The sequence below is a fragment of the Atractosteus spatula genome, chromosome 4 (assembly GCF_055471065.1).
Source record: "Atractosteus spatula isolate fAtrSpa1 chromosome 4, fAtrSpa1.hap1, whole genome shotgun sequence".
Lineage (NCBI taxonomy): Eukaryota > Metazoa > Chordata > Actinopteri > Semionotiformes > Lepisosteidae > Atractosteus > Atractosteus spatula.
The window spans coordinates 35,641,088-35,667,494 of NC_142709.1; the positions used below are offsets into that span (position 1 = coordinate 35,641,088).

Here is a 26,407-nt window from a genome sequence, read left to right on the forward strand (position 1 = left end):
ATATTTAGTTATTACTGTTGTTTTCTTAATTGACCAATACAGGGCACAGAACAGAGCAAAGACGAGGTCGTACTCGATGAGACTTACTAAACGAAGTTATTTTTTTCCTGACGTCGAAAAGGAAGACCCAAGAGCCGGAGTAAAACAAGCGAGACGAAAACCTGCAACTATACAGCCATGTCGTAATTCTTTGAAAGCTATGACATTTTAAACGAATTCCTATCTATAAACAAATAAGACAAATTCACATTGAAGGTTTTTACTTTATGTAGTTAATAACATTAAACCGTCCACTTGCAGCCTTATACTGTAAATCCATTTAGTTTCTCTCACGTTCCCCATTCGTTGCTTTGAGTCAGAAGCCAGAGCACTTTCAGATAGAGGGTTTCCACAGCGCGACCTGAGAGATGATGGACCCTTTCTCCGCCCCAATCCTCGCTGTTTCTTACCGGTAGCTGTCCATCTTATGGAAGGATACAGATAATATCTAGAATCTAATAATAATAAAACATTTTGGATCTTTTACCAATATTTAGTTAAATCTCACATTTTTCGGTTTTAAACCTTTTAATTTTGCGCAATGCAATTCGAAAGGACTGACACAATTGTTATTGGCTGATACTGTCTATTATATATAAGTAATAATATTTTTCAAATAATATTATTTAACTTGTACTGCCTTTTACATGTTCCAGTATACTGGTTTAATGATTAAACGCTATAATCACAGCAGCACAAATACACACGCAAGAGATACATTGTAACATTGGACTGAATAGGAGAGTCCATTCCGTTTCCTTATCTCTTAATGCTATTTTTCCTTTTCTCCACTGTGTAATTTAAAGTAAATAATCTTAGCAATGGTATAAATAAACAAACACAAACTAAATGAAAGCAATCTGAAATTTGTGTCACGTCTGTACCGGTTAATTATTATCCTTGTGATGTCAGAGCGCTTAGGTGCCCACTTTAATCGCCTGAATTCCGGTCTGTCGAGTCAATGTGTGAGTGTGTGGCTTGTCCTTCAGTCCTGTCTCTGTTTTTTGTATTTTGTTATTTGCAGTCTATTTTCTGAATATATTTTTGTTTTCTTATTACGCACTGTACACATACAGGATTTAGTACATCCTTAAGACTATACGCACGAAATGGAATGCAGGGTGCTATCGATTCAGAGTCATGTTGTCAGAGGATACGTTGGTAACAAATCTGCTTCTTTCCCGTTGCAGGTAAGTGATAATTTTTTCCTTTCCTTTCCTTTGGTATTACAGTATCTTATTTTCATTATATTAATGTCACTGTGAAGCACAACAGTACTCGAAGAAGATAAAACACGTTTTGGAGTGGGTAAGTAAAGGTCACATGGTTAACTACCCTTTGGCCGTCTTATGGCTGTGAATTTAAATTGGATACAGTGCAATTACAGCCTGGGCATCTTAACCGTACACGGGTGAGTTTAGGGAATATTTTATTTTAAAACCTACAGATGCCATTACTGCAGCAATCTCAGTTTTACAAAACCGGTGGTGGTAGAGATCTCTGAATTACCTGCTGAGATTAACATCAAGCGAAAAGTTACTCTCAGCACTTTAACTAGAATGTAAAAGCTAAATTTAATATTTCATCATTGTTTCAAATAATGCATCCTGCCTCAGTGCCCCAGCTCACACAGTTCATGTTGATACCTGTCCGCCAGAGGTACGTGCAACATAATTACTACATCATGTTCTACCAAGCTCTGTCACTGTCACTCCTGCAGACGGACACAGATCAGTAAAAGAGACGGCACTCAAGGGCTCTTTAAGACGTCAAAAATAAAAACATTCGCAGAGCCTGTCTAAGAAGGTGGTAAATATAACTAGCTATTCAGTCTACGTAGCTGCTTTTTAATTTTTAGAAAGACAGCTTTACCATTTCCTGAGACGTCAAGCTGAATGTCGACGAACCAGCGATAAGACGTTTCGAGGGTTTTACTAAAAAGAGCAGTTTCGCAGCTTATTTTGTCAATAGTTGTAGACCTCCTTTGCTAAAATAACATGAAGTAGCCCAGGGTCAGTGAAAACTAGGATATATTTTTAATATTAGCAACTGGTTTCATTATTACATAATGTGATTGCGAGCATCATCCTCGACATTGTTAATATTCGTGCTAGCACAATTTGAGTTTCAGAGAATCTTTGTTGTCTTACAAAACTGTGCTCCTGACTTCTTGGTAATAAAAGATTCGAGGGTACTGGTTGTTAGTCTCCAGGCTAAATTCTACTCTGTGCTTGTACAATCTGGCCTACCTAAGATTCCCTTTAAATCAGTCGGTGAAGAAAGTTCTCACTTGTCCACCTCATTGGCTGTATAGAGGGGCTGCTGGCTCAGTGGGTCCTCTCCTGTATGTAAAGTGTTTTTTTTTATCCTTTAGAATAAGAAGTGCTTTATAAATGGAAGGACTTATTACTGTCAGCGTAAAATGCTTGCAGAAAAATACTCTTTGCTACATATTTTGCTTTTAATTTTTAATTTTTCCATCATCAACAATTGTTCTAGTGTGCGCAGCTGCTATAAGAATGTCTATTATATTTAATGTCTCCTGTCCTATGTGAAGGCACTTTCTGAAATATAAATGGCATTAAGTTTTTTTTGCTATTGTCATTGAGATGAAGTGCTGTATAGTAGCCTGCAGTTTCCTTTTGATGGAGTGTTGTACATTTCAGGGAAAAAAGTTCAAATTGTGTTTTTGGAATAAGGTTGTTGCAGAAATAACAATAGCTGCAAAGTATCAAAAGTATCTTAAGTCAAATTATACACATTTTCCAAAAAGTGAACCAACAACAGAAGTAAAAGAGAAAAGGTGGTTGTTAGAAACTCTTATCAGGGACACTGCAGATGAGATATGCATCAAGGACCCTGAGTTGATAACAGTATGCTGTTTTCCTGGAACAAAGATTACTGACATTGTCCAATGAGCAGACAGGTTCCTAACAAAGTCGGATAAAAATCAGTTGTTGCTGTCCATGTTAGAAAACAACATTCAAATGCATTTAAATTGGATGCAGATGCTTGTGGGTTAAAATTAAAAACAGACCCAAGGAAAAAAACAAACTTTTGTAGAAACAGATAATTAATAGTAAATGCTTAAATGACAGGGGTGTTAGAATCAAAATACAAACACAACTTCAGCATCAAACTATAATGCAGTAGGAATCACAGAAATGAGTTAGGGAAGATATTAGAGGTGAAAAACTACAATAGTTTACATTAAAATGAGCATACAGGCATCAGCACTTAACATACATGAGTCAAGCATCTCCTTCCCCTTTCTTACAATAATGTCTTGAGTATTTTAACAAAAGTAATTGTATCTCTTTATTCTTTAACAGGTGAAACTACTAGGGTGTGTGATTTATATGCTTTAAGTGCTTTTTTTAAATCAATCTCTGATACAAGCCACACACACTAAAAAGGGTTTAAGTCTGGGCCATGTCACCAGCCAGCTGTGTCCCGGATCCTTAACATGGTGGCAAATGAGTGAGAGACATTTGTTGGTCAAATACATTAAAACACATGTTTTATTGTGAAATAAAAGGAAAGCCCATGATGGTTATATGGTTGGTTACAACGTTCAAGACTTGTGCTTTCCTCCTTACCCTGCTGTCTAACACAGTCTTTCTTTTTGTCTGTTTATTCCCCGAGGTGCTGGGGTTTGAAGTGGACTCCATTAACTCTGTGCAGTTCTCCAACCATACAGGTACAATGTCACTATGTGAAGTAATTCTTTTTTCTGGCCTGCATTTAATTCATATGGTTTGCAACATCATACTTTATGTTCTGTTCTCTCCCTTTTATATAGATAAAATGTTTATTTGCAACAACAGTCCATTCACCGCATCAATAATTGTCCATTTTGTCAACTCTTGTTGCTTGCAGGAGATGTGGGAACCTGGTAACTTTACACATGGTTGAAAATTCAGTTTCATAATGTTAGCAATACATAAAGATTGCAAATAATTGTAAGAGGTCAAGTCTTTACAAGACATTATTGAACACAGGATTATATTCTGCCTAATAATAATAACCTCCAAATTGTAAAGTTTTTTCCTAGAATGTTCCTGAGCCGTTGGTATAATAGGTGTTCTTTTTATCCAGGTGGGTTAGTGTGGTGTGTAAAGCTGTAGAGATTGCATCCTCTGTGGAGCGGTTTGTGCGATAAGCAAACTGGTGAGGGTCAATTGTTTTTGGGATGCTGGTCTTAATGTGTAGTATAAGTAGTTTTTCAAAGCACTTCATTATGATGGGGATGAGTGCAATAGGGCGGTAGTTGTTCAGGCATGTGGGTGCAGATTATTTTGGTACTGGTATGATGGTGGTTGTTTTGAAGCAGCTAAGTACAATAGCCTGGGCCAAGGACAGGTTGAAGATCAGTGCAGACGTCAGCTATCTGCCAGGAACACGTTCTGAGTACCCGGCCAGCTTCTTTTTGTGTGTTCACTCTTCTTAGTGATTTCCAGACATCTATCTTAGATAGTGTGGGGGGTGGGATGGCAGAGGAGTTAGTGGTCCAGATGGTTGGTTCAGGGTTTTAAGCTTCAAGGAAAAAAAACACAAGGAGAGGAGATAGCAGACTTAACAATTACAAGATTTTGGAATGCAGTAGGAATGTAAAGGGGCAGACACAGAACCAAGAGAAGGCCATGTCACCTACAGAACAGACAGGAGACCTGAGTCAGAGAAATGAAGGCTGTGGAGTGGGGAGTAGGAAGATAGTAAATCAGACAGGTAATGAAGTGTCAAGTCAGGTGAGCCTGAGAATGTAAAAGTCGACACAAAACCTAAAAGGAACACAGAGCAGAGTCCAGGATAGGAGTAATGTTAGCACTTGCACACAACCTTGTCAGGATTCTGGCTGCCAAATTCTGGACATACTAACATACTGTAGTTTGGCGATACTTCTGAGGTGGTAGAATGATGTTTTTACAATATAGCCATATCACCCTACAAATCATAACTGGCAATCAACTGAAGCTAAGCAGGTGTGAACCTGGATGAGAGACCTCCTGGGAAAAACCAAGTTTGCTGCTGGAAGAGGTGTTAGTGAGGCCAGTTAGAGGTGCTCACCCTGTGGTCTGTGTGGGTTCTAATGCTCCAGTATAAGGACAAACTGAGGTCCTGGCTCTGTGTGGTCATTAGAAATCCCAGATGTTTCTCGAAAAGAGTAAGGATGTTACCCTGGGAAACATTTCCCATTGGCCTTTACCAATCATGGCCTCCTGTGAGTCCCCATCTACCAATTTGCTTCATCACTCTGTTCTCCTCCCCACTGATAGCTGGTGTGTGGTGAGGGTACTGGGACACTATGGCTGCTGTCACGTCATCCAGGTGGGGCTACACATTGGTGGTGGTGGAGGGGAGTCCCCATTACCTGTAAAGTGCTTTGAGTGGAGTGTCCAGAAAAGCACTATATAAGTATAAGGAATTATTTCTATATATTAGCCTGCTTTATTACTTCATTATCTCTCAATAGCATTTCTGAAGACTCCCAAGGGAGGCTCTTCTGTGAGCCTGTGCTTGGAGCTTGGATTGCCCTTTACCATGGCCCTAAAACCTCAGGACCACAGCATAGCAGATGTTATACATGTTGAGATAAAAGCAGTATAAACACTACTTTTTACAGCAAGTTTTTTGTGTGATTAAAGGTGGTCAAACTCCATTATTATAATGAGATGGTATGGTCTCTTAAAAATTGAACATATTTCCTTCACAGCGTATATTATAGTTTGAAAATGTCGGCCACGTCAATTGAATACATGAACAAAGACTACAATTCCCAATGTGCCACACACACAAAGTACATGAACTAATTTCATAGATATGCCAAAACAATAGTGTGTGAGTCTGTGAACTTCAGAATGATCAGTATACTGTGTGTATAAACATACTGTATATAGAGTAAATATAACCTATGGTATTGTTAAGTCATTACATTACAGTATGTGTGAAATATATTTTCATAATCAAAATCTAAAGTAAACTTGTTTCATAATTACTTGTTGCTGTTGCATTCACAACATATATAATAATAAGCTTTTATTTTGCTTTTTAAAACATCCCTACTTTCTTGAAGTCTTGGGAAAGGTATAATAGTTAAACCCATTGAAAAGGACAACTGTAGAGAACGTTAGTCTTCTCTGTTGAACGTGTGTTGTGTAGATGTCAAAATGTCAGAATCTGGGTATAGAAGAATGACAAAAATAAAGGTTTTATTTACTATGTAAAATTGACATCCAGCTTATTTTAATGTTATGAAGTTCTGTGTGTTGGAGACTTTCAAAGAGACACTTTGTCTCTTTATTAGTCTATAACTTGACAAATAGTTGTAACATTTTTGTGATTTAAATAATTTTCAGTAGTACCACCCCTGATCAAACCAAAGCATCTAAGTATCACCTACAAGTCATCTTCTCATAGGAACCCCAAAAAATCTCAATGACCAAAATGAATGTGTGTGTGTGCACACACTCATATACACATATAATAAATATTATAATAAACTTTATTTGATATAGCGCCTTTAAAGGTGGGTTCTCAAAGCGCTTTATAGAATGACAACAGGAACAACAACAATTAAAATAAACAATAAAAAAGCACCATTTCGGTGAGAGGGGTGAGCCTGTTTAGTCGAGCAAAGCTGATGTGAATTCATTGGTCGAGCCTTGATACAATTCACAATTGATACGACTCACACGAGTCTAACAGATTTTAAATTTGTCAGGCATTTTCTTGACTGCCAAGGCCTCGTGGCGGATGCTGCAGTGCGTCCACTTCATATCTGGAGCAACCTCTCTAATTTATGCAACTACATTCATTCAGAAGCTGAAATATGTGCTCTCCTGTAGTTCCTGTTGGTAGTGGCTCATAGAACAGAAAGTCCTCATGGGACATACCCTCAAACTGGTATCTAACGTAAATGAGCAAATTGGCCAAATCAAAGGAATCTTACAGACTCATCTAATTGCAGTGAAAAGCATCTGCTCATCTTGGAGCGCTCTATAAGCGTACTTTTGACATCATCTGCCATATCAATTAATTCTACAAGTGACTGTGTCTTTCAAAGGGGGCAGCAGGTTGAGCTGTGTAACAGCTTTTTCTCCACACATAATACGTGTCAGCTCTTTTGCCAATGGTAAATAAGGTTCTTCACAAGTAGTGTGGGGCTTACCTGCTTTAGCAATCCGCAAACTTGCATTTTTCCCCGTTTCTGTTTCAGAAGTCCGTCTCGGAAGTTAAAAGAAGTTATTTCATGCGCATGGGAGCGAAACACAGAGACACTTGGTGTATTTTTCTCAAATTAACCTCGAACAGTTCTTAAATATTTTTCTGTTATATCACGCTTTCCTGTGCTCACAAGATTGCCAACGTTCGTAGTATGCATTTCTGTGGTTTCCTGTGCTTACAACATTGGCATTGTTCCAAAATCATGCACATTCTCCTATCCCCCTATTTGCTGGAGATACGTTTTTTTAAATACAATTGGCCACTTTCGTTTGTAGCACGCATTTCTATGCTTTCCTGTACTTACAAGATTGGCGGTGTTCCAACATCACGCACATTCTCCTACCTCCCTATTTGCTGGAGATAAGTTTTTTTAAATACAATTGGTCACTTACTTTTGTAGCATGCATTCCTATAGAATGGTATGGAATTACATTGTAGCTCTTGTGTCCACTCAAGTATTAGTGCGCGCTGCATCGTAGTATGTGGGCTGCGTGTTCGACACGTATTAAAATAGAAAATATGAAAACCCGTCCCGATTTTTCATGCACACAACAAAGTTCCAGGGTCATATAGCATACCAGCTGGCAGCGATCCACAAGTGGTACGCATACCATAGTTTGAGAACCACTTTTATAGAGATTTTAAATGAACATGAACTCTTTATGAATATATAGAATGAATATCCTAAATAAAGACTTCCCACACATAAAAAGGGATTTGAACTCTTAGATTATTTGACTGTGGTATTTAACAAATCACCACATATTCTTGTGTGCAAAAGTAAATGAAATTTCAGTCAGTAACTTGTGGCACCTCCTTTAGCAGCAATAACTTCACGCAGTCACCTCCTATAACCTCTGACATCTTGCTGGAGGGATTTTTTCCCACTCCTCTTGACAACACCCCCCCAGCTCTGTAAGGTTTGAAGGATGTCTTGCATGAACAGCCTTGCATGAAAAGCACTTCAGTAAGATTCAGGTCAGAGTTTTGGCTTGGCCATTCCAGAACATAGAACCTCTTCTTCCTAAGCCATTCTTTAATGGACTTTAATGTTTAGGATCGTTGTCTTGTTGAAACATCCACTTTATTCCCAGCTTGACTTTTTGAACTGATGGCCTGTCATTCTTCTCAAGAATTCCTTGATATTTCTCAGAATTCAATATTGCCTCAATGATATCAAGTTGCCCAGGGCCAGAGTAAGAAAAACAGCCCCATACAAGGACACTCCCACCACCACGTTTGACAGTAGGGATAAGGTTTTGTTTGTATGCTGTGCTGGCTCTTTGCCAAAGATGAGCCCTCTTGTTGTGTCCAAATAGTTAACTTTTGTACTCATCTGTCCAGATAACACACTTCCAGAACTCTTGTCCAGGCTTGTCCAGGTGGTCTCTGGCAAACTGCAGACGGGCAGCTTTGTTCTTTTTCGACAGAAGAAGCTTCTTCCTGGGAACCCTTCCATAGATGGCATTTCTGTTCAGGGTTCTTATTGTTGAGCTATGCACCACTACTCCAGAAGCAGATAAGGAGGCTTGTAGATCTCTGGATGTTATTATAGGATTACTGTCACGCCCGACATCCCTCCCTAGAGGGCGCTCCACTGCTCTCATGATTGTCCGTGTGATTAAGCTCTCCAGGTGTACCGTTTTAGAGTTATTATTTAAAGACCAGCTCCTCCAGTCCTCGGGGCTCATCATTAGGGTAAGATGTCGCGAGGCCCGCCTAGCATCAGGAAACCCTATGTCCGTCTCCTGAGGGCATAGGCCTCATCCCCGACATCTCCCGCTTCCTGAGCCCGGGGTCTGGAGGATCTCGCCACGTCACCCTTGGACCTCTATGTTTTGTTTGTCCATGTGCTCCCCCCTCCCGGGGATTTTAACTTTGTCGCGTCCCAGGATGGATTCCTTGTTGATGCCTTTTTGTCTTCCCCGTACACTGTCTCACGGACTGTCACTATTATTTTGTGCACTATTAAACCCCTGTGTTTTCCCTTTTACCACGCCTCCTGTTTTCTCCAGCTCTTACCGCATCGCATAGGGTCTACTATAAGATCTGACACGGATTTCAGTCCGTGTTCGTGACAATTACCTTTTACCTCTTTTATTATTCTCCTTGTGGCCCTGGGTGACGTTTTAGGAGGATGTTCACTTCTTGGCAAGGTTGCCATTGTTTTAAATGCCATCCACTTGTATAATTTTTGCCTAACAGTGGATTTATGGACTTCGAATCTTTTTGAAATGGCTTTATAATCTTTTAATGAGCATCCACTACTTTTATCCTCAGGTTTGCTGATGTTTCCTTAGCTTGAGGCATGATTCTAGACTCGTCGGAAGAGTAACTGACCTGCTTTCTCGCAATTATTTATGTTTGGTCCTCCCTAACAAATCATTTCAGATCTTCAGTTTCATTGGTTATCGGGGTTAATTGGTTAACACTCTGATCCTGCTGATCCTGCTTTACCTTGATGCTTTACATTTATTTTTGCACCTGCACAATTTCTATATACTGTGTGTATTATTTTGTTGCATGGACAGTTTCTTTCAAAAGCCTCTAATTGGTGAATAATTATACTTTATTTCAATTAGGAAGTGACAATTTCTGATAAAATATGCATTTTGTGGTTAAAAAAACAAAAAAATCTCAAATTATGCAATGGGTTCACAAACGTTCAAGCATGACTGTATACTGTATAAATCGTTCAGGTGGGTAGCTGCGTCAGCGTGTGTAGGCTGCAAAGGAACAAGTAATAGGTTTATTCCATGCTGAAAAGAGAAGAAAGAAAACACAACATTTCGGCTGTGGAGCCTTCTTCGGGTGTGAGAAAGACAGGGCAGTAAGCAAAGGCAATGTAAAGGGAGAACAAAAGCTGGGAGAGAGGTGGAGCGAGGGGCGGGAGCAGGGGACAGAAAGAGAGGCCAATCAGGAGTTGTAAAGTCAGGATAGGTGAAGAGAGGTGTGAAATGAAACCTACAATGAATAGAGAGAATTTAGAAGAAAATCAGTCTGTCGTTGAGAGATGGGGGAAAGTGTGATGCTAGCTGCAGGATAATTTTAGTTCCTGTAGTCTTTCTAATGTAGGAGTTAGGAAAACCTTTGAGAACACAGATGGGGAGATTAGTGTGATAATGGCCATCAGAGGTGAAATGAGAAATAAAAGGCTTGGAGAAATCTTTAGTCTTCACAGCCCTAACATGTTCTCTGAAGCGGTTTCCCGAGTCTCCATCATCTGTGTAATCCGGAATTGTTCTAAGGGGCCTTGAATGAATGTGGTGTTAGATATGTACTTGCAGGTGATACAGCGAGCTCTGTTGATAGGGAAATAAATATAATGTATAAATATACTGTATATACAGTATGAGACCATATGGTTCCAAATCCACTACAGTACAGTACATTAACTACTCAAAAGTACATACATTACTCATATGAATTGAATTGATATTAACTTGTGTTGAGGTAACAGTTGAATTCTCGAGATGCAATGTAGAACATTGGGTTTACTTGTCCAGATATGGATTCGTATTTTCTGGCACGGACACCAAAGACCAGCTAGTGGCTGCGTTCAATTGCTGAAGCGTTCAATAGGCATCGTCCCGGTGTCGTCTGGGTCCCAGCCATCCACAGCTTAGAGTCGGACGAATTAGGAGGCGAGATTTCTTCTGTGGCAACACTCCAACAGTATCTCTCTCAGGGACCTACTAGAAGTCCAGCTGACTAGTAGAAAGTCTCCATGCACAGAGGGTGACCGCAGGTCAGAGCAAGTCACTCTTTAGGGGGAACTAACTTGGTTTGCTTTCGGTGTAGCGCTGCTGCTGAATAAAAACGTATTCAGGTTGTTGACAAGAGTCCAAACGTATACTGAGGGTGTGAAAATTGGCTGGAGAAGCAAAGTTTCTGAGCTGTGCAGTGTCTTTTAAACTAGGACCAAGACAGTTGATGATTGGTTGAAAGTTTAGCGGCATTTCAGACATTTGGGGTTACCAGCCCTACAGGTTCCCGATTGGTTGGTCAAGGTGAGAGATGAGTCACAATGACCTCTGACATCTAGGATCGCAATCCAGATGTTCCCAAGAATCTCACAGACAGATACTGTAGGTACAATGGCCACGAATGGCCATTGATAATGATAGCCAGGCATGGCTGGGCGCATCCCCATTTGGGAGCTGCTCCTTATCTGAGAGAAAATACCCTAAATCAGAACTGCATGAATAGATTCTCTGTGGCTGCACCGCAGAGATGAGAAAGAGAAATGGGGCCTCATTTAGGAAAGCACAGCAATACTTAATTCTGTCTTATCAATAAGCATTGCCACTACAACACTCTGTAACTCTTCAGTTTACAGCTCGTCCATGGTCATTCATTATTAATATTATTAATAATATATTCCGTATTGCATTTAAATTGTAATGTTTTTACAAATATAAAAAGAGGCAATTCACAACTTGTCTCCTCTATAACTCTTCAGTTTACATAATAAAGGGTTTAAAGTTTTAAATTTAAAGTAAATTTTTTGGCCGATTACTGGGTGCTGAAATTTGGATTAAGACAAAATACAGATTTTCTCAATTCGGATGTAAAACTGAAAGAGACCATAGCGTGTACAACAAGCTGTAATAGTATACTATTTTTATATATTCGGCTATGTAAGAAACAAACCAAAAGTAATTATCTGATCAAACTTTGAACTGCCTTGGTTCATTGTCTATTACCACTATAAGGGCAATAAAAGTTTTTTTTAAAAAAACAAGTGTTAAAATGTTTCCAAAACACCCAGTTGTGATATTTTACTGCTTAGTTACACGATTCCACATTAATATTACTATGAAGTGGTATTAAATTAGTACAACTTTTTTTTTTAAATAACAGCAAGTGGTGTTCTTACTACGTGTGGTCTTACTTACTACTATTAATGTTTAACATGCTGTAATATACAGTTTAAAATTAATACAAATCTAAACAGTGTAGGGGTTTTGTGCATTTACTGGGACAATTATTAATTGTACAGTAGCAGTAAGTCACAAAATGATTCTTTGATGGCTATTAGACAGCCGATCTTGTGGAATAACTCAGCAACGCGCACACAGACACTAATACACGAGAATACAATTATTAATACATAAAATGTGCATATAAACACAACAGATCTTATATTGAGGGTTAGCAGAATACAAAAGGTATATATTCTATACCGAAGAGTTACAAACCAAGAGAGACATACATTCAGTATATCATTCATTTATACCGTTTCGTTAATAAGCTTTGATTACAACTTCTACGCTAGATACACTAGATCCAAAGCAAGTACATCACTCATAGGAATTAAATTGATATCAACTGGGGTTGAGGTAACAATTGAATTCTCGAGCTGTAATGCAGAATGTTGAATACTCATCCAATCTGTGTAGATTCAGATCTCCCACGGACACAAGGGAACAGCGACAGGCTGTTGCTGCGTCCAATCGGCGTCCTCTGGCCCGGTGCCAGGCAGTGCTGGTCCAGCGTGAGGTGTGGGGGAAGGAAGGAGAGATTTCTGCTGCGGCGCGCTGGCAGTGGGCTCTCTGAAGACCGTCTAGTTAGTCCTGGCTTAACTAGCAGAGATAGTGTACATGGAAAGTGACTGCGGGTTCAAGCAAGGTTTGTTCCCGATGTAGCGCTAGTCCTAAATACAGAGATTCAGCTGTCGACAGTTCCAACCGTAGTTCACTCATTGATCAGGCGAGCGTTCGCAGTGGGATACCGGCATTTCACGTGGCTTGCTGCTGGGCTAACCCCGGGCAGATCCTTTGGTTACGCATGGGAGACTTTCAGTCTCGACTCTTAGAACAAACTAAAGTCCTGGCACTCGGACACACTGGCCGTCACGTGATTGTCCGAGCTGAGTCTGAGAATGTCCTGGAGGGGCACCTTCTGGGCCCTGTGCTGCCTCTTTTATCTGGAAGAACTACAGTTGTTCATTGGTTGAAAGTTTCGCGGGCATTCGAGACCCACGTGGGGTTGTCTTGCCTTACCAGTTCCTGATTGGCTGATCGAGGTGGAGGATGAGTAACAATGCTCTCTGACATTAGGGTTGTAAACAACCTGGGATGAGACTCTCCCAAGGAATCTCCCAGACAGTAAGGGTCCAGAGATGACCATTTATTAGGGTGGCTGGAGAATCTCAGCCTTGGGAGTTGTTCCTTATCTGGAAACTCTATCAGCTAGAAAAACACCTTAAATCTGAACCAAATGGAATGGCATCTCTGTGCCCAGCACCACTGAGATGAGGGAGAGAGGGACTGGCAAGGGAGCAGCAAACTTAATTCCTGTATTATTAATAAGCCTTGCCGCTACAACAGTATTAAGCTTAAATTCTGTACTTGGAAAAAGATTGTCCCTCAGCATTGACTGGAATTCAAAACCAGGCATTTTCTGGTGTCAGCCCAAATGCTCCACATGCCACGTTAAGATTTCACTGCTCCACCTGGTGGTTTTACAAAGTAGTGCAGTCCTATTTAAAAAAAAGGTGCGTTACCCCTGAACTGCTAACTAATACAGTATCCTCTGTGCATTTTGAATAGTTAATAATAATCATAAAAATTGCTTACACCTATATAGCGCTTTTCTGGACACTCCAAGGTTTAAATAATAATAATAATAATAATAATAATAATAATAATAATTGTTTACACTTATATAGCGCTTTTCTGGACACTCTACTCAAAGCGCTTTACAGGTAATTGGGACTCCCTTCCATCACTACCAATGTGCAGCCCCACCTGGTTGATGCGACGGCAGCTATAGTGTGCCAGAACCCTCACCACACATCAGCAATCAGTGAGGAGGAGAACAGAGTAATGGAACCAATTCATTGACGGGGATTATTAGGAGGCCATGATTGGTAAGGGCAGATGGAAAATTTGGCCAGGACTCTGGGGTAACACCCCTAATTTTTTTCAAGAAACACCCTGAGATTTTTAATGACCACAGAGAGTCAGGACCTCGGTTTTATGTCTCATCCGAAGGACGGTGTCTTATTGCAGTATAGTGTCCCCGTCACTATGCTGGGGCATTAGGACCCACATGGACCACAGGGTGAGCGCCACCTGCTGGCATCATTAACACCTCTTCCAGCAGCAACCTTAGTTTTTCCCAGGAGGTCTCCCATCCAGGTACTAACCAGGCTCACACCTGCTTAGCTTCAGTGGGTTGCCAGTTGTGAGTTGCAGGGTAAATGGCTGGATCTGTATGTATGTTTCTGCAGTTTCACATCAAAAATACAAAACGTTTGCAAAACCTCTGCTTTCACAAAAATGGTGAAAATATCATGCTTTTAACCTGGGAATGCTCAATGACAGGGTGTTGGACTTGATCTTTCCAAAATACTGTACATTGCAGGTTCTCCTTTGTACTAATTAATTTGCACAAAGGGGGAGTGTGATGATATGTTGTATCAGTGAAAATGCAAAAACATTGCTGGGGGTAATATTATTACATATATTTCAAATATAAATATATTGGGAAAATATTATTTATATATTAATTATTGTGTTTAAACACAATGTTATCTTGTTTAAACAATACTTTTTTTCTCTGTGGTGATAATAGACTTCTGTACCTCTGCAAGTCCTATCTTATATATTTTGACTACTAGCTCTGACATGAGGTGACAAAGACAAATATTTACATTACTTTTGGATTTTGTGAGTGCCATTTATGAATTTTGTTAAAGTCTGTTTAAATTGGAACACAAATGTCTCCCCACCAAGCAAACCTGTACTGTAGGGTTTAATTTGCCACATGAATTAAACAATTCGGGACATTCACTTGCTAACGAATTCTATGAATATCCAGATATCCATACTGTACATCATCTACAGTATTAGTGTCATTTATTTAGGATAATTACCATTGTTCTGTAAGCAATCGTTAAAATTAATGTTGCATACCTCAACATTTTAACACCAAATCGCAATATTAACAAGTTAAACATGTTGATCTAAATGTAGTGCAGACTTGTATCAGCTACAATACATTTTTACAATTTTTTTTAGTATGATTTTCAAAGCCACTATCTATAATGTAATTTTTAAAACATTGATGTTTTCTAAATATTGTTTACACACAGTTACTTGTAATTCTATATGCTATATGTAAATAATCAAATGATAATTATATTATTGTTATACAATATTGTGACCTATTTCATTTGTTAGCAACATGGTAACAACATCCTGTCTGAACAATGTAATCATTGTATTTAATTAAATTGATGCTAGTATGCATAAAGTATGATTAGCGCAGGAAAGTACATTAACAATAACTATTTAATACTGATTTAATATTGTTTTTGGATCTGTCTGACAACCAGAAACGGCTATGGTGCCATCTGGCAGTTTTATAAGGTAGTGCAGTGCTTCATCAGATTATTTAAAAAAAACAGTAACATAAAGTTCTCTGTGACATCATGGTACCAACCAGGATATACCTACTGACACCTTGCACATTCTAGATGGCTACATCTATAATGCAGGAATTCTCTGCAGGAAAAGTTCAGGCCAGGTTAATGTTATACAGCATGTTATTGTTAGCTCCCCCCCCCCCCCCCCCCCCCATCAACACATTTACTGTACTAATTACTGAATTAGTACAATTTCCCTGCAGGATAATTACTAAATTACTGTGCAAGTTTAGGAGCTAACTATCTGTCTTATTATTATAACTAAATAATATTATCCTGATCAAAACAACTAGTTTGATAATATAGCATTCATCAAAGATCTAGGCTACCCATGATGATGACAGGAATAGCTACAGGTGTGAGAAAAGTTTGAACCCTTTGGAATTATCTGGATTTCTGCATGAATGGCTCTTAATTCATAATTATAAATAAAGACAGTCTTATTTAACAAACAACACACTCAACATTTTACATTGCCATATCTTTATTGAACAAATGGTTTAAACAATCAAGGTCATTGATGGAAAAAGTATGAGAACCTCTAGGATAATGACGTCTTAAAAAGAGGGTAATTGGAGTCAGGTATTCCAATCAATGAGTCACGTGTTCCAATCAATTTAGGTGTGGGTTTGACCTGCCCTGCCGTATAAAAAACCACACAATTGTGGTTATCTGCTCTTCACAACAGAATTTTGTTGAAGTGCAATATGGCCTGATCAAAAGAAATTTCAGAGGACCTCAGAAGATGAGTTGTTGAAGCTCATAAAACTGGAAGAATTTCTAAAGACTTGGGCCTCCATCAGTTCACAGTCAGGCAGATAGTTTACAAGTGGAAGAAATTCAGCACCATTGCTACTCTCCCTAGGAGTGGGCATCCTACAAAGATCAGTGCAAGGGCACTCCGTACAATCCTAAAACAGGTGATAAAGAACCCTAGGATGACAGCTAAGGATCTGCAGACATCTCTTCCACTTGATAACTTCATGAGTCTACTATAAGAAAAACACTGAACAAGAGTGGTGTTCATGGGAGTTTACCATGTAGGAAACCACTGCTCTCCAAAAAAAACATTGCTGCCCATCTCATGTTTACTAAATACCATCTGGATGTTCCACAGCACTACTGGAACAATGTTCTTTGGATCGCTGAGACAAAAGTTGAACTTTTGGGTAAATGTACACAGAATTCTGTTTGGAGAAAAGAAAACACTGCATACCAACACCAAAACCTCATCTGAACTGTGAAGCATGGTGGAGGGAGTATAATGGTGTAGGGCTGCTTTGCTGCCTCAGGGCCTGGATGGCTTGCAAACATTGAGTGACCAGTGAATTCCAAGTTATATCGGGAAATTCTATAGCAGAATATCAGGGCGTCTGTCTGTGATCTAAAATTTAAAAGAAGTTTGGTCATTCAACATGACAATGATGCAAAACAAAGGAGTAAATCAACAACAGATTGGCACAAACAGAAAAATCTCTGTATTTTAGAATGGCCAAGTCAGAGTCCTGACCTTAATCCCATTGAAATGTGTGATCTGAAGCAGGCCGTTCAAGAAAGACATCCCAAACATATACACGAACTTAAACAGTTTTGTGTAGAGAAATGGGCCCAAATACCTCCTAACTGCGCAGGTCTGATCAGCAGCTACAGAAAGCATTTGGTTGAGGCTATTGCCAATAAAGGAGGTTCCACTAGTTACTAAATATAAGGGTTCACACACTTTTTGACCTTGATTGTTTGAACCTTATAAAGGTTCAATAAAGATATGACAATGTAAAATGTTGTGTGTTTTGTTTGTTAAATAAGATCTGATCACATTTTAGGAGCCATTCATCCAGAAATCCATATACTGTACAGTAAGTCCTAAGGGCTCACAAAATGTTTCTCACAACTGTATGTGCTTGAAATCTGTTGCTATTTGCATCAAGTCATTATTGTATCTTCTATTTGCTATTGAGGCACTATTAATTTGCAATCATTGAGATGATGTCTTTTTTCACTTTGCAAATTAAGTGCTCTCTACTCCCTTTATTATATTTTAGAAATTGTTTCTTGCCATCTTTGGCAAGCGATGAAGAAACACAGTATTTGTCTTTGATCCAATACTCAGCTGCGATGAAACCTTTTTTTTTCCTGCATATTACTAATATAGCTTAAGGTTATAAAACTTTCTAAAAATGTGTGAAATGTTCTGTGGAAAATTGTGATTGCATATTATTTGTATGGTTTTGTATTTGTATATTATTTGTATGGTTTATTTTATTCATATATTAAAAAACACATTGTTTAAGAGACCTGCAGCTCTCTAGAACAATTTTAAAATTTTATGTCCATTGCTTCATGTTTTAATCAACTTACACTTGATGCAAATGCATTTCAGACCGAGATGTGAGACCATGAGATTTAAATCCAACGTGTGGGACTGGAGAACTGTGCAATAATGTGCCCTCGTTGCTGATGACAGGCAAATTATTTTGCAGTGTATTACTACAAAACATTATATCAATATGGATACTTGTGTACATTTTGTTGCTGCTCATGCGTTTCATTGGCCAGGTGGTGCTGATTATTGGCGAGACCTGTATACAATTGTGGGAAACCCTGTATGGCTTAGTGTCTTGATATATAAGTCCTGACTTAGATTGCAATGGTTGTACACAGTTTTTCTGCAGATGCGGCAGTATTTTATAAGGTGGACAAACAGAAGTGGTTTGAACTGGAGTGGAAAAATGCTGGACACAAGGCCTACTATGTAGTTCTATACAGTGTTATATAGGAATGCATGCTACAAAACTAACAGATTGTATTAAAAGAAGATATCTTTGGCAAATAGGGAAGAAGAAGATGAGCGTAATCCTGGAATGCTGCCGATCTGATAAGCACAGGGAAACGTGATAGATAACAGAAAAATCTTCAAGTACTGTTCTAGTTTTCTGAGAAAAATACGTTGAGCATATCTGTGTTTCGGTCCCATGCACATGTAATAAGTACCCCTTTTTTTTAGATGGATTCCTGACTATCTTTTAAGGGGAAGCAGAAACGTTTCTCCAACATGAGAGAGTGAGAAAAAGAGTTGTGCAGTACCTCTTAAACTATGAAATCATGGTTGGTGATTGGTTATGATGATAAAAATAAAACTAATATTTGATATAGTGCCTTTAAAGGTGGCTTCTCAACAACAAAAAATACACGATAAGAATACACAGTTAGAGGAGACAGTAGATGGTGGAGATTGATACAGTAAGAGCAGAGGAGTAAAGAACAGAACCAGTTAAGTAAAGGCTCTTCTGAAGAAGAAGGTTTTGAGTCTAGATTTGAAGGAGTTTAGAGGAGGTGACTCTCTGATATCCTTAGGGATAAAATTCCAGAGCTTTGGGGTACAATAAGAGAAGGCACTATCACCCATAGAGTGTAGACATGCTTGGGGGACAGATAGGAGGACAGAATTAGAAGAGCGAAGGTTGCGAGGTGGGGAGTAGGGTGATAATAGCTCAGACAGGTACTGAGGTGCCAAGCCATGCAGAGCTTTATAGGTGAGCATGAGGATTTTGAAGTCGACACGAAACATGACAGGGAGTCAGTCCAAGGACTTCAGGATAGGAATAATGTGATCACTTGCACTAGACCTGGTCTGGATTCTGGCTGCCAGTTTTTGGACATACTGGAGTTTGTTCAATGTGGATTTAGAAACCCCAGCAAGTAGGGCATTACAGTAGTCAATTTGGGAGAAGACAAATGTGTTGATCAGCTTTTCAGCCACAGTTACTGATAATATAGGGTGTAGTCTAGCAATATTTCTGAGGTGAAAGAAAGGTGTTTTAACAATATGCTGCACATGTGGGTTGAATGTCAAGCCTAAATCAAATATCACCGCCAAGTTTTTCAATTTAGTCTGAAGCTCAAGTACAGTACCATCCACAGATAGTTACAGCATTGGCTTTACAATGTTAATGGGGGGTGCCAATAAGCATGACTTCAGTCTTGTCACAGTTTAGATGAAAGAAATTTTGAGTCATGATGTCATCAGATGTAGTGTTTTCCTCCACTCCCCAGTTTCCTGACTGGTTGGTCATCATTTGAGTGATTTACCATGACCTCTGACCCATGGTCATAATACAGAGGTTTTTCCTTCGTGAGTACCAGATTGAAAGGAGCCATATTGGACTATTTATCTTTAGGGAGGTTGAGACTGGGCACAGTTTATGATGTCCTGGTCTGTATTACAGACTTGAGATATTCTGCTTATCAGAGAGGCCCCTTTCAGCTTCATTCCTAGTACTTTACACAGAGGTCTAACCCTAGGCCTGCTAGGATTATTGTCTGGTCATGGCAACAGAATGAATCTTGGAAATATTTAATAACACTTCATTTTTAGTTTAATGATATGCCTTGCTGCTACACTTAACATACTATTTTGTTTTTTAGGATAATGTTCTGTCACTTTTTTTAAGTATCTCATACTAAATATGATTTCTAACAATCATTAACAGGGCGCTACTTACATTGACCAAAGGCAGAAATGGTGGATTGGAATACTCACCATAAATCTTTACCATGGAGGAAAGCTGGAGGTTGAAATGTTGTATCCATTGGTGCTGGAGTATAAAACTCATTTCACAATTTTAAGGGACTCCGTTAGTGAATTGCCCAGTGTATTGTACATTCAGTAAGATTATGCAGTAAGGATAAAAACAGCAAATTTCATTTTTACAGTAAAAGTCAGTGATTTAGCTAGCTTACTATTTCCTTGCCAGATGTTACAGACTGCTGAAATGATTTATTTTTAGCCTAGCTCAAAATGTAAAATTGGCAAATAAGTTTGATTAAAATATGGGTACAACTCAGATTATCACTAATTTCATTATCACGGAGGGAGTGGGGGATTAGAATGGACTTTTCTCTAGAAACCATTACCACAGGAGGATTTCGGGAGAAAGAATGAGCTGTCTGCCAGTTCTATAGTGTTAGAAGAATTTGCTGCACCTAATTATTTAGACTTTCTTGTAGCAACTCCACACAAGTCAGCTAGTTTCCCCAGGATACATTTTTTAATAATTTTAGTTATGAGAACAACATTCCACAGCCTTTGCCGGCATACACTTACAGATGCAGCCATTCAAAATGCGCAGTACAAACCCGCGGTACGGTAACCTACCCACAAGCCACCGCGGGGCACCGAAGGGCACCGCGGTAAGTGATTGGGTGGCCAAAATGACCGACAGGGGCACTCGTGGTGCATTGGTTGGTAGTGAAAAGATTTAATCATTTAATGTCTTTACTGTGCACATTTTAATCCGCTTAGTTTTGAATATTTATATGGAATTTTACCACTAAAGGGAAATTTTAGTAGCTGAGCATAAAAAGAAGAGGAGCATAACGCATCTGAAGGTCATAAACTATATTAATTTAGGAACATAAACATTACTGTATGTACGTAAACTGTACTGTGTATGGCTGGTCTTGGTAGTTTAAAGAAAAAATACACACCAGTCTTCCATTTCTCCTTAAAAATTTTAAGCATGAAAGTTTTATGAAACGGTACCCAAATATGCGATTGCTGTATAGAATTAATTTTAATTTTAAAAAATTATTTAACACGAAAATTAAGCTGTTTACATCTTCCGCCTGACAACAGTCACCCGTTGCTACCCAACGCAGAAACACAGCTACTAACTAGCAAAGAGAGGACATTAGCTAGCCAATATGATAAAGAAATAAATGATTATTTTGTTTATTTCTTTTGCACATTTATTTGAACATTTCCATCGATTGTACAAGCACTTGGAAACTGTCCAATCCCTAGTTCATCAGGCATTTTCTTTTACGCTGCGGTCATTCTCCCGGTCTGGCGCTGGTCTGTGTCTTCTAGGATATAATGCCAGCGAACTCTTGTTTTTATGTCCACTATAACGGACAATCTCCTTTGCTTTTAACCGAGCGTTTAATAACTTCCTAAAATGAAAATGATTTACTTTATTTCCCTCACGGGACCAACAAAAGTATCTATCATCTGTCTAAACTATGGGACAGAATTCTGGGGTCTCCCCATACCAGAGATTATGGTAGGGCTTCAGAATGGTGATTGGCTGACACCATCTGACACCCCTCTGATTGGAGAAAAAAGACGTGCTGGTTTGCTATACATACTGTACCAGGAAGAGGATTTCTTTCTATTCGAAATGTGTATTTTAAAAGTTTAAGAAGTAAAAACCTTACAGCGTACACAGATTTCTAAACTGATCAGGATCGTTATCTTTGTCTTATGCATAATAATGTTCACCGCTCTGTCCAGCAAATTAATAATAAACTTTATTTTATATAGCGTTTTAAACGAATAATTAGATTGCTCATAAACCTAATCACTTATTCTACATAAACACAGCGTAATTGCTCTCTGAAAATGCTTTTTCTTTTTATTTAGGCTCAGATTTCAACTATAGATCGTATTATTATAAACTTTCTTGGAAAAATGTCTTTTATGTAAACCATGTTTGCTATTAATTCATTTAGGGCTAGAATATGTTCATTGTCTTCCAATCGAGTCGAGTTGACATTAGAAGCTTGCCACAATTAAAAGAAGCAATTAAACACAGCGTAATTGCTCTCTGAAAATGCTTTTTCTTTTTATTTAGGCTCAGATTGCAACTATAGATCGTATTATTATAAACTTTCTTGGAAAAATGTCTTTTATGTAAACCATGTTTGCTATTAATTCATTTAGGGCTAGAATATGTTCATTGTCTTCCAATCGAGTCGAGTTGACATTAGAAGCTTGCCACGCCCGGACTGTTACACCAACGCATTAGCGTGTTAAAGCGATTTCATTGAGGAGCCTAGCTTTCTTAACTAGTAAGTACTGCACTTCCTTGGTTTTGGAGGGAGGGGGGAGGTGTCTTTCGCTGGAAATCTCGCCCCCTTCTACTTTGAAAATACCTGTGAAACCGGTTTAATTCGTCACAGCCAGCACTCCCGTAGAGAGGGGGGTTGTACTCGTTAATGTCTTAGCCTGAACACATCATTATATCTCATTTTGTATTTCTATAAAAAAATCGTTTGCCCAGCCTAACACTATTGTTGTTATTGTTTTTATCCTGTAAAGCGCTTTGAGGAGCACAGCTTTCTCACCACTTAGATTACTTTTTGATACCATCCTTACACAAAGCAGAAACTTCTTGTATTTTCTGATGACATACAAGTGGAAAGATTACAGATTTTAATCATCTTTTTTCTGAACCAGGGAAAATCTGATCATGTTTCTCTATAACAATAATAAAAAAACTTTATTTTACATATCACCTTTAAAAGTGGCATCTCAAAGCAATACAGTAGATGTAAACCACAGATTACAAAGTAAATACCCAGACAAACGCAAATGCGTTTTTAATAAAATGCTTTTATTCATTCAGCAGAGAGAGAGCGTAAAACCTGGGCGTAACAGGTTACGATTTTCTGATCACTCGCTCTCTGGATAAACGTCTCACCCGTCCTGTTCTTTGTTTTCCTAATTTGCTGATTATGCCTTCTGCGATCCACTCCTGCCCTCACACCTAAAGAAGACTATTTTAAATTTCTTTGCGCGGTCCATTGTGCAATTAACCCTTGTATGTGCTGTCCTTAAGGTGATATCACATAAAGGTGATATGTAAAATAATGTTTTTTATTATTGTTATAGAGAAACATGATCAGATTTTCCCCGGTTCAGAAAAAAAGATCTAAAGTATACTAGTTTGTCACTAGTATACTTTTAATACAGTCTTTGCTGTGCTCTTGAGGATCCTTGTGATATTTCGAGCTCTGGTTGAATGATAAGTGTCACAGTTTAAATCTCTCTCTCTCAATTCAATTCAAGGTGCTTTATTAGCATGACAGATGGGTACAATCAGTGTTGGGTATTTACTTTGCTTTGAGATGCCACTTTTAAAGGTGATATATAAAATCAAGGCTTTAACTTGCTTTAACTCCGCAAGTCTGAGTTCTTGTGTCTGTCCTATCCGAACCCGAAAGTATTACAATATGTATCTTTATAGCAGGTGGTGTACAGCTTTTTAGTATAGATTACACTTTTTTTTAAAAATGTATTTAAAAAATAAAAACGATTACAATCTAATCTTTCCACGTTTGATCCCAAGATCCCAAGAAAAATAAATCTAAACGGAGAGAAAGCTATGCTGAAAGTTTATTAAGATACTTAGAAGACAAAGATATCAATTTATGTTGCATTTGTCTGATTGTGAATCAAAAAACAGATAGATTTAAATCAAAACACGATTTAAATCAATATAAATGTTTATATTGTAACGCCTAGGTGACTATTCATTGTTGTTAAAATGACTTAAATTCGATCATGTTGTGATATTTAGAAATATAAAAGTCAATTAATTGTCCATAATATTGCTATTCTATTTTTTCAAAGAAATGTCGCAGTACACGAATATAATCATATCGTTATTAATTTATTTAGATACCGATTCCATATTATATTAGCAGAAAAGCTTAAAACTACCACTTTTTTACACGCTATTTCACAAGTTAAAGACTTCGATGCTTAAAATGTTTAGGGAGAAATGGAATACTGGTGTGTATTTTTTCTTTAAAGTACCGATTCCTGGAATCTGACTGGCTGACACCCTTCTGAAGTGGTTCCATAATATCTGATATACGGAAAAGAAAGCGTTGATAAAAAAGCCTGGATTCTCATGTATCTGATACAAGTATCTTTTAATACAGTCTTTGCTGTGCTCTTGAGGATCCTTGTGATATTTTGAGCTCTGGTTGAATGATAAGTGTCGCAGTTTAAATAATTTTCGTAGTTAGAAATTATGAAACGCTCTGTTAAAAGCAAGGAAGTTTTTATGTCCGTTGCAGTAAAAGAAAATGCCTGACAAAGTAGGGCTTGGACAGATTCCAAGTGCTTGTACAAATGTGCTAAAGAAATTATACTTTGAGTTTACAGCTTGTCCAAAGTCATTCATTATTAATACTATTAGTAATATCTTCGGTAAAGGCTTTGATGCATAAATATTTCTGATAAAGGTAGGTTGTGTACTTTTGTCCAACTGAGCAATCTTGCTTTCATAAAATATACCAACTTTTTATTGACTGATGATTAACATGCTGTAATACACAGTTTAAATTTAAAAGCTCAAATGCTGTACATGAGAGGTTAAGCTTTATTGGCTCCTCCTGGCAGTTTTACAAGGTGATGCCGGATACTTTCCGGCATGACGTCAAATGACGCGATTTACCCCATGATACTGCGTGATACTGCGACACGCCCACCGGGGTATACCGCGAAATACCCCACCCATTTTGAATGGCTGCATCTGTAATGTTTTCATGAGAATGCATGAATTCTGTAAGATTAGAGTCATATGGTTTGTGGAGCACCTAAAAGTTTGCAGTGTTGTCAGTGAGAGTCACATTTGTCTGTTGTAAGGCTATGTGTAATGTGCAGTGTTGACACTAGCAGCTTTTTGATTTTTCTCTTTACATTACATTATTTTTTGCACAACAAATTCAATTTAGAACCAATTTCCTTTTGTAATGATGGTCTGGAGAGTACCCCTCTTACACAACATGTCATGTTGTGTAAAATAATGTTTAAGTGTGGTACAACAGCATTCCTCCTGTGATTGGATGCATGACACTCAAGTGGACCATTCTGCATAATTGATTTTTAAATGAAAAAAAAAGAATATTACGTTCATGAGTGGCATCTGAGTAGATATATGTATGTACTGTATATGTGTACATTTAATTTCACACAAAAACACCCCAGTTTGTATTTCTTGTATCATAAGTAGGTATATGTTCAGGCGGCCCCACATATACATCTGGTTTAGGTACCAGAAAGACACAATGTATAGTGAAATGAGAAAAGGGGAATGCATTTTTATCTGTAAAAACAATGTAAATTGGAGGGTTTAGGACAGTAAGAGCAGAAACTTTGCCCATTTTGCTTAAAGTAGGGAGCTTTTCCTATAAGAATTAATATAATAGAGTAAATTAGAGCAGGGTTCAGCAAGCTACAGCACACATCCTGCAGAGCGATTGTTATTAGATTTTGCACATACTGTACGGTAGTGGCTTTGAAACCATACAGCATCATAAATCATAGCATTGTCAATTTTTAAAGATGAAGATGTATTCAAAGGAGTTTTTTTTATTGTAACCTTTTTAAAATAAAAAAGCAGTTCAAAGACATTTAAAGTGACAATCCATTCTTTTGAGGTACTTATTTAAAAAGTTAGAATAGCAACTTACTAGCTGCATTAAAAGACCGATGTTCTACTATTAAGATGCAAAACCAATACAGTACATTTACATTGAAAAGTACCAGGGAATTGAACTATAGTTTGACTACACTTACAGAGTGCTAAAGAATGAGACCAGGTCTACCATACATAAGTAAAAAACTCGTCAATCAAGTCGTCAGACAGGTTTCCTGAAGTCTTTGAATTAGAAAATAAACACTTTGCTTGCTTGGTAAGGGAGACAATGATTCATATTTTGTCTTAATGATAATTATACCATCTAAACCAGTGATTCTCAAAGTTCTATGGTCCATGGACCACTTCCACCAAGTCACAGATTTCATAAGACCACCTATGCCTACGTCCACTTCTTGGCCTGTAAAATTCATCACATATTAATGTACTAAAAATAACTAATATTGAATTAAATTTGCTGAAAAGTACTAATATTTTTACA

General features: G+C 38.2%; 1 protein-coding gene across 2 annotated transcripts in view; it reads left to right on the forward strand.

The window, feature by feature from the left end:
* Window positions 1-958: 958 nt before the first annotated feature.
* Window positions 959-26,407, forward strand: part of pdxka (pyridoxal (pyridoxine, vitamin B6) kinase a) — a 153,954-nt gene continuing 128,505 nt past the window's right edge. The window contains exons 1-3 of one of the 2 annotated variants that reach the window (XM_088912850.1): window positions 959-1,004; window positions 1,116-1,229; window positions 3,685-3,739. In XM_088912850.1, coding sequence (XP_088768976.1) covers window positions 1,149-1,229; window positions 3,685-3,739 — 136 coding nt within the window. In that variant the 5' untranslated portion in view covers window positions 959-1,004; window positions 1,116-1,148. Of the gene's footprint in view, window positions 1,230-3,684; window positions 3,740-26,407 lie in introns of both variants that reach the window. The other variant, XM_088912848.1, reaches the window with a different exon arrangement.